Source organism: Plectropomus leopardus, chromosome 5 (assembly GCF_026936395.1).
Source record: "Plectropomus leopardus strain MGB_pleo_1.0 chromosome 5, ASM2693639v1, whole genome shotgun sequence".
Classification (NCBI taxonomy): Eukaryota; Metazoa; Chordata; class Actinopteri; order Perciformes; family Serranidae; genus Plectropomus; species Plectropomus leopardus.
In genome coordinates this window covers 10,081,579-10,091,047 of record NC_142180.1, presented here as the reverse complement: position 1 = coordinate 10,091,047, position 9,469 = coordinate 10,081,579, and the positions used below count along the sequence as shown (strand labels likewise).

At 38.5% G+C, this 9,469-nt stretch overlaps 1 protein-coding gene across 3 annotated transcripts; it reads left to right on the top strand.

The window, feature by feature from the left end:
- Positions 1–167: 167 nt before the first annotated feature.
- On the top strand, positions 168–6,107 carry LOC121939425 (E3 ubiquitin-protein ligase RNF14-like). 3 transcript variants are annotated; one of them, XM_042482457.2, is made up of 7 exons: positions 178–957; positions 1,268–1,398; positions 2,046–2,960; positions 3,169–3,247; positions 3,554–3,754; positions 5,251–5,423; positions 5,603–6,107. In XM_042482457.2, exons 1-7 carry the CDS (start codon positions 804–806, stop codon positions 5,735–5,737), a joined length of 1,788 nt encoding a protein of 595 aa, XP_042338391.2. In that variant the 5' UTR covers positions 178–803; the 3' UTR covers positions 5,738–6,107. The 3 variants fall into 3 exon arrangements, with proteins under 3 accessions (XP_042338396.2, XP_042338391.2, XP_042338385.2); XM_042482451.2 differs by having other exon boundaries at positions 178–969; XM_042482462.2 differs by lacking the exon at positions 5,603–6,107 and having other exon boundaries at positions 168–969; positions 5,231–5,423.
- Positions 6,108–9,469: the final 3,362 nt, after the last annotated feature.

Below are 9,469 nucleotides of genomic sequence, written 5' to 3'. Positions count from 1 at the left end.
TGTGTGTGTGTGTGTATATATATATATATATATATATATATATATATATATATATTACCATTTGTATAACGTTTAAAAATGGATACATTTTCACATTAATATCATTTATTTAATGTTATTCCATTATATTTGATGGAAAAATAAAGATCAGTATGCTTTATCACAGTTTATGACATGTTTTCAAACTACTAGAAAAAGTAAGTTTTTAGAAAAAGTACATGGAAAAAAATACTATCACTGATAAATGAAATGATATATGTTGGCTTATTAGCATATCACAATAATAATAACAACAGTAAGCTACATGGATTTTAATTTTCTTTTTATTATTTTTTTTTACCTTCATATTACACAAATACTACAATGGGACATCTGAACCGTTTTGTTAGAGTCCATTTTAAAAAACGGGTCTGTTTAAAAAAAAAACATTTTTATTATTAGAAAATTTAAAAAAATAGTACGCATTTCTTTTTTCATTGCTTCATTCTTGTGTTAGTGTGTTTAACATGATTACCATAGCTAATATTGACCTGTTTTGTACAGTCAACGGCAGCAGGGTGAGGTTACTGCTGAGTCCTGCGCTTTGCATCATTCACCGATGAGTCAGACGGAGGGACGGGCAACTGTGGACTGGCAGCAAGTAGGCACACACGCAGTAAACAGCGAGGATTCACTCAGCATTTTTACATTTACAGTGAAGAATATTGATAACTGTTGACAGAAACTAGGCCGCCGAAACAACTGCAACTCCAGACGTGTACTTCCTGCACTCACGCTGAGTTTGTCGGGACGCTGTTGGAGCTATGGACGCGGACAGAGAGGAGCAGGAAGACGAACTGCTCGCGCTCCACAGTATCTTTGATTCGGAGGAGTTCGTGCGGGATGAGTCGAAGTTTGCCGGAGAAATCCGAGTGTGTTTCGAGCTGCCTGCGGGCTTTACAGTGACTCTGAAAGAGGGTAAACGAGCCGGTTAGAGAGCTATTATGTTGATGACATGAACAGAAGCGTGTGGATTAAATCAGCAGTTTACTTTGAATGGGAATGTTAGTGAGACACATTGTCTTGTGAACAAAATTTAACTTTTAGGGCAATTTTCTGCAATATTTTATGAAACATTTATTGCTATATATTATTTTATAATAATATATGTTACAATATTGAGTAAAACAATAACAGGAAACCAGGGATGTTTCCTCAGGTGTTAACTATGTGTAATGTACTTTGGTCATGTTTGTTTTGTCGTTGTTCGTCTTGTTTTTTTATTAAGGTGAAACGCTAAGGCAGTACGAGATAGCCTCCCTTCCTCCTTTGCTTCTGACCTTTGAACTCCCGGAGGACTACCCATCCTCCTCCCCTCCGTCGTTCACCGTCACGTGCAGCTGGCTGACACACGCACAGGTAATCAGTAGAGCAGGGTTCCCGCGGATCCTTAAAAAGTCTTAAAAGGCCTTAACTTCATTAATCTGGCAAGGCCTTAATTGGTGTTAAAATGTCTTAAATCAGTCTTTCAAAAGTCTTAAAAATGTTGAGATATAAAGGATTTTATGTATCATTTCTTTCCTGACATTGCATTGTGTAATCTCAAAATCATTGACAGTATCTATATTTTAAATATTTTTTTCTAATTTGAAGTAAGGCAGATAGAGATTGAGGAATCAGCAGTCCTTAGAAACATTTACCACATCTGATTAATGGAAAAATGAACTAACTTTTTTTCAAGACAAACCAATAAACATATAATATGCCCTTTGTCTTCCAGGTGTTCTTTAGAAAGTTTAAACTTTTTTCAGCATTTGTAGTAGATCATATAACTCAACCAAAAAAATAGTGTTTTATGTTGAAGTAAACCAAATAAGTTATTGATGTTGGTTACCCCCCCCCCATAAAAAAGTCACCTTGAGCTGTAGGAACCCTGGTAGAGGCCATGTGGGTCAAGTCAAATATTATTGGTCACATTTACAACCAGGTCACAAATGCAGAGATGAGTGCAGATTGCACAGTATCAGTAAAGGTTACATCAGTCTGTTTTCACTCACTTTTCTCAGCTCTCTGCACTGAGTGCTCAGCTCACTGATCTCTACGAGGCCAGCGGAGGCACTGTGGTGCTCTTCTCCTGGGTACAGTTTCTTAAAGAAGATGCACTTGGGTTCCTGGACATCAGTTCTCTGCTGGAGCTCCCCTCTGATGAATACAGCACAAAGTGTGATCAACACTCAAAGCCAGGACACACAGATAGTTGCAATGTCTCGGATCCATGTAAACCAGACCTCTCTGCACCAGCTTTAGAAGTTGAACATCTGATAGCGACTCTTGCGGATGACCTAGATCCATCAAGAACCTCAGACTCTCAGGAAGCCGTAGCATTGACCCAAAACACCTCTAATGATTCTAACCGTACTGCACAAGCCTCAGATCATCAGGGGGAGGCTGAAGAGACCCTCCAAAAGTCAGAGACTAAAGCTGACTACCAGAATGATCTGTCTTCAGCAGCAAGCAAATCGAAGAGTCTTCTATTTTCTCAGTCAGATCAAAGTGGCCGGAAAGATTTCTCAAATGAAGGAAATGATTCAGCCCCGTTATTTCTTCCCTCCAGCTCCTCAGACCCTCTGGATCAAAGTGAACTAGGAGCTGCTTCTCTGCCAACCCATCCCAGAGAATCCCCTCAGAATGAAGACCACACTCTCTCTGGTCTCTCCCTAACTCCGTCACAAACTCTCCTGTCCCAGATCTTGATCCATAATGAGGCCCAAAAACAGAAAGCATTTGCCGCCACGGTGTTTGACTGTGGCGTGTGTTTTACGGGCTGTCTCGGTTCAGACTGTGTGCAGTTGCCCGAGTGCCGCCACATCTTCTGCCAGACCTGTCTCGCAGAATTCTGCAAGCTCCAGATAACAGAGGGGAATGTCAGGGGTGTCACCTGTCCTGAGGCAGACTGCACTGCCACCCCTACACCTGCACAGGTACAATCCTGTCTGTTGTCTCTGCTAACAGCTTCTTTCTGAAGCACTTCTTTGTGTGTTTTTAGGCTTGAGAATGAAGAGCTGTGCTGAAAGAAGTAAAGAGACAAACTATGTAATGGAGATACTTTTTATTAGCTAAAAGGAATAACTTGCATTTATTGAGATTAACTCCCTGACACACTTTGTCTCTTTGTGGCCTGTTGGAAAGGTGAGGCGTCTGGTTGGTGAGGAGCTGTTCAGCCGCTATGATCGTCTTTTGCTGCAGTCGACTCTGGACAGCATGGCTGGTGGGTTCCCCTTATATCCTTGTTAAACTGAGAATATATCCTAAGCCTTTATACATTGGAGTGACCAGAGTTAAGGATATAGTACTTCCTCTGGGGAAGTCAAACACTATAACAGAATGCTTTTCATTGGTCACTACTTAGCAGTGTATTAAAATGAATTGTTTAATTCTAAGCATGTGATGCTCAGCTGCTATTCTCAAGCAAATAAGACTAATTAAATACAGAAAGAACATTTTTAGCTACCTTTTGTTGATGAAAATAAGAGGAGTCTCTGTGCACGTCTCTGCTTTTCCTTCTTCCTTGTAGATGTGGTGTACTGTCCTCGGCGTTCCTGCGGTTCGGCCGTAATTCGGGATAAGTCCAGCAATGCAGCATTGTGCTTTGTGTGCAGCTTTGCTTTCTGTGTCACCTGCAGGAAGACCTACCATGGTACAGACTGTCAGGGAAAGAAGAACACAAAACTACTGGAAGCACAGCAAGGCAATGCAGACCTGCCACAGACAAAAGGTACACAAGCATGTGTGTCTGTTTGTTTCTGTATTTTTTTTTTTTTTTTGGAGGCAGACTTGATTTTAAGTCCCCTATCAATGTCACAATCCATTTTTGCAGAAATGTATCAGCAGTTTTGGAGGATTAAAGCTACTCTTAAGTAGAGCTGAAATGATTCGTCAAATAATTGATTAGTCGATCACCAGCAACTATTTTGATCATCCTTTTAGTCATTTTCTAAGTAAAAACTGCTTTTTCCTCATCCTTTGTGATTATGTATTTAATATATTTGGGTTTTGGACTGTTGGTCCTACAGATCAAAAAAGTGTTGGGCATTTTTCACAGTTTTCTTACACCTTATTCGAGAAAAACTAATTAATTAATTAATGGAGAAAGAAATGGCCTGATATAGGAGTAATATAAACAGTTGTTGCCAACTGTAGCCCAAAACAGAAGAACTGTGTTGTGTGTGTATATTTTAAAATGACGAGATAGGATTAGCACTGCTTCTATGTCTGAAATTGTTGTGTGTTACTATTGACTTTAGCCTTAAATTTAAATTGTAAATCAGTACATATGTGAGAGTATCAAAAACTGAAATTGTGTTTTTAAATTTAGATTTTCAATGCCTAAAACTGCTTTCCCTCCAAATTTTTTCCGAGTAGATAAAAGTCTTGTAAAAGCCTGCTGTTGCAGGAAAACTATGTTTTATGATTAGGAACTCTTCAAACCTGGGTGAACTATTGAATTAACAAATAACAGAACAACACTCCTCTCCTTTCTTAGCAGAACAATATTTTACTCTGGGCTTGGTAATATTTTTGCTAGCAGTAATCAGAGAGGAAACTTTGAAGCAGAGGAATGGCTGGTGGATATTTTGTATCTACTAGATCAGTGATTTCCAACTGGTGGATTGTGGTCCATAAGTGCATCCATTATGAGTGGACTGCAGGTGACTTATTGACATGTCAAGTTTGGAAAAAAACACTTTATTTTAAAGTACAGACCTGCAGACTTTGTTGAGGGCCTTATTAATTTATGCCAGCCAGTTTGGCCTTTAGACATGCTGTGCCTTTGTAGCGTTGCTGCTCTTGAGGCAATAATATGCACTTTTTTGGTTGCAGTGCTATTTATTTGTAAAGTTTTAGACAATCACACTTTATTCTTGCAATGTGTTTCATTTAATTGTATTCTAAGCCCACATGTTGTTGACATTTCGAGAATTCAAATATGTGGTCTTTTATCTTAGGTGTAGACCTTGAACTAAGGGCTAAGGACAAATGTGGACCCAATGGCTGGACCACTGGGAACCACTGTACTATATGATGTATGGTTGCATTGTAACTTTCACTGACTCCTTTACTTACTCTGTATATATGGAGCTGGAGAGATGGTCTCGATACAGAAGAGAACACATTTTTTTGGTTAACCTTTAGTTATAGTTGAAGGTTAATTTTTTTGTGGGGGCACTTGTGTCTGGCTTTGTATCTAAAGCAGTGATCTGTGTGTGTCAGAGGGGCTGAAGGCTCTGTGGGACGACTATGCCAGTGGCAGTAAGCAGAGGAGGCGCCTCCTGGAGAGCAGATACGGCCGCAGTACAATGCAGGGCACACTGGAAGACAGCCTGAGTGAAAACTGGATCATTACCAATAGCAAGAACTGTCCTCACTGCTTCTGCAGAATAGAGGTATTTAGTTTTTCACTTATTGGCACAATATATTATACAGTCTGTGATTAGCACACACATATATGAAATCATTAGCACAAACAAATATGTGATTACAGACACATTTTTTTACAGTGTGAAGTTGTGACTGTTTTAGACCACCGTGGCTAACACATATGTTGTTGTGTTGTGTGTTACAGAAGAACAAAGGATGTAACATGATGACTTGCACTCAGTGTGGACAGCGGTTCTGCTGGGCCTGCCTCGCCAGACTGGGAGCAGGTCGTATAGGCGATCATTTCACAAGCAATGGCTGCTCTCACTACGAATATTAACCAGCCTAGTGCTTCAGATGCCTTTATTACAAGCCACTGGCCACGTGCCATCAAGAGAGTGGAATATGCATAATGCTCTGGGTACAATGTTTTTAAATCTGTTTAAGTGCACTTAAAAGAGAGACACTTGATAATGCACATAAATGCTGACATTTGGGGAAAAAATGCAAACATGTTTAAAAAAAACTACAATAATGTGGAACATGTTGCCAAAACATTGTATTATTAACACAGTTTGAATCTGTCAATGCTGGGAGTACTTCAGTAAAAGTAGCAATACCACAATGTATAAGTATACAATTATGTAAAATGGCCTATTTCAGGATAAAATTTATATACTTTTATTATAATGTGTAATGTCTAAGCATCACTTATGTGGCAGCTGCTAAAGGTGAAGCCATTTTTTCTTCAACTTTATATTCATTTTGAGGTGAAGTTAATTTGAATTACATCATATACAGCCAGGGTAACTTAATCTACAGTATAATGCTAAATCATAACTTGATTTATATTTTTTATAATAATCTGAATCTGCAAAGTAACTGGTATCTGGTGTTGGCAAATAAATGTAGTAAGTAATGGAGTAATAACAGCATCTTGGCTTCCAAAAGGTAGCAGGGTAGAAGTATTAAAAAAAAACATAATATGGAAATACTCATGTGAAGTTCAAGTACCTCAAAACCATGAAAATGTAACTGAGGAGCTCACCTAATAGAGCGGGCGCCCCATGTACAAATGTTATGTCCTTGCTGTCTTTCCTGCATGTCTTCCCCTCTTTCTCCTGCATTCACAGTTCAACTGTCCTATCAGATAAAGGCAAAAAGCCCCCAAAAAATCTTTAAAAAACAAAACAAAGCAAAAAAACATACTGACATCTGCACACAGTGAACAGTAAAGGCTAAATGGTCTTTTCCTTAAGGTGAAGTAATACAAAAGTAAATATTTGTCGTAATATCACTCATTTCTTCTGTAGCTTTCTAGCCATTCACAAAATCACGCCATACTCTGCCGTGACCACTAGAGGATGCTTAATAACAATACAAACTGCTTAAAAAGAGATTTTGGTGATACCAGGAAATGCACTTCTTATAAAAAACATGCATAAGCATTCAGTGTTTAATAATCAAACAATGCATTAGTGAAAACTGTTATTTATTCAACATGAATATTTGTAGCTCTGGATGCAGAGATGAATGATTATGAGAGGAATAATTTAGATTCTTTATACCAAGGCATACTTCCCCCTCAGTTATTATGAGAGCTTTTACTGTTTTTTTAAAAATATTTTTTAATGTAACAATTAGTTTATTTATTGATACATTTATTATTTTGTTTATGCAATAAGCAACTAGTTTTAAAAAATTAAAAGGACATCATAATCCCTGTGGTGATGACCAGCAGTCCAAAACCCAAACATATTCTGTGAACTATCATATCAGACTAGATAAATATTCGCCTTTTAGAGGCTGAAATCAGTAAGATTCTGCTTTGTAAATTACCTGAATGGTGAACTGAGTATCAAAATTGTTGCAATTAACTTCTCTAGCAATCACTTACTGATTAAGCAACTAATTGCTCCTATACCTAGGAAGTCACTTTTTAAACCTTTAACTTCCTGTAATGTCCTAATAATTGTACTTTCAAAGAGTAGTTTATCTTAGAGCATTTAAGGAATACACGAGTTTTACTGTGCAATAACTTTACTCCTATAATGTTATTAAGCTATAAGAGAAAAGTGACATCTATCTGTCTATCTGTCTATCCATCCAAACTCCAAGTTGGACTGCAACCAGAGTGGCTTTATTAGTTAAAATTTTCTTACTTTTTCTTTCACTTTTCTTTTTCCCTTTTTTTATCAGCAAATGTCATCCATGTAAATAGTGTTATGGTAGCTTTTTAGAACAGAAGCAAAAGTTAAATATTGCAGTAATAGATATTAGTTTCAAAAAGCAGTTGGGGATGTCTTATCCTCAACATGTGCAGTATGTACTTATTTTAATGCTTTCAAAGGGAACTTGCAGGTAATTATTGGGGCGATCTGCTCACTGATTGACTTCCTGTTTTATAAACGCTTCCTTCCCATCCTCAACTGTTCTGTCAAAACAGTGGAACAAAGACCACTGTTGCATGTCCCCAGGCTGTCTCTGAAATAATCGGAAATCTGCAGTTGTCTTTCATATTTAGCCAAAAAAGACTGGACCTCTCTGTTGCTGTCTCTTTATCTTTATCTCTCTCTCTCTCTCTCTCTCTCTCTCTATCTATCTATCTTTCTCTGTGTGTGTGTGTGTGTGCGTATGTTTGTGTGTGAAAAACTTCCAGAAAGAAAATTCAGTTTCCACACAGGGATCGTCACTTCCTGATACATGTCTAAACAACTGTTTGCCTTACTGACCTACAGTATTCTTAGCAGGCCCTGTGGGACTGGCCATGTGTTTGTGGTTGTTAAACCTCTCTGATGCTACATTGGATATATAAAGTACAAATGAAAAGAAAAGGAGTGAAAAAAATATTTAAGGAACAAACCACAAAAATTACAACACCCTTAGAAAATCGAAAGTGCTAGTGAACACCACAAAAGGGGGTTAAAAGCAAAAAAAAAAAAACAACACCCGAAAAACAGAACTTAACTAAGTCTATCTGGAACCCAGTGACAAAAGCAAAATTTTGAGCTATTGTTGCATTGATAAGCATTTAGTATATAAAGTTATAATTGAGTCTGTTTACTAGTTTCACTGAGTGCTTAAAGCTGAATAAAACATGCATTGTATTCTAAACTAGCAGCAGTGCACCTGCAGCATTCGAGGACATGAATTATGCAGGAGAGTTATTAATATCAAAGTGCAAAAATCCCATATAATATGAAGTATTAATAGTAATTCATGTGCACGAATAATTCTGAAATGTACCCCTGCTATGAGAGCGTTTATGGACCAAAGATTCTGGACAAGAAACTTTTATCCGGAAACATTTTGTACCTCTAGCAGAAGCATTTTTGTCCCCTTTTACATTCATTTCTTTGTACTATACTGAGTAATGAGGAAGTCGGATGGACATCTAATGAGGACAACTGGTGAGCACTGGCCCAATTCAAGCACTGATTTCATAGTTGCAAATAATAATGGTAGAAACTTCAACCTGAGGCCAGCACACCACATTTCAGGCAATCTGTTCATTACGTTTGTGAGATATCCCGCTGACGGGCAAACAAATAAACTACCAGGGGCACGAGAACAGCTTTCTTGGCAGAGGAAGTAATATCAAGAATAATGAGTAAAGCCTGGCTATCAGTGCAGTGGAAACTAGGCTATGCAGAACGTCTCCTCCCTGTGAGCCAATAACAGCGTCAGCTAACAGAGTCAGTTATCTCCCCCGGAGCGGTATGAGACGAGCCGCGGAGGAGAACACATGAGACACACATTCACTGTAATAATCATCAACTCAGCTTGGTTATTAATATCATCTGCACGTTTATTCATCCGTCAGAAAACACACACACACACAGCCTCAGAAATTAGTATATCAGTCGTCCAGGCATCCATCTACTCAGTCAGTCAGTCAGTCAGTCAGTCCGGGTATATTGGCAACGTTGTTCAGAGGCACTGAGAGTGTGCTGAGGTTTTCACAGAGAGTACAGGAGTGTATTTTGTCCTGCAGGGGGCGATGCTGGGAGCCCCCTCCCCCCCCACCGACAATAGATGGAGGTGAGGGGTCCTGAATTCTGTCAGTGTACAA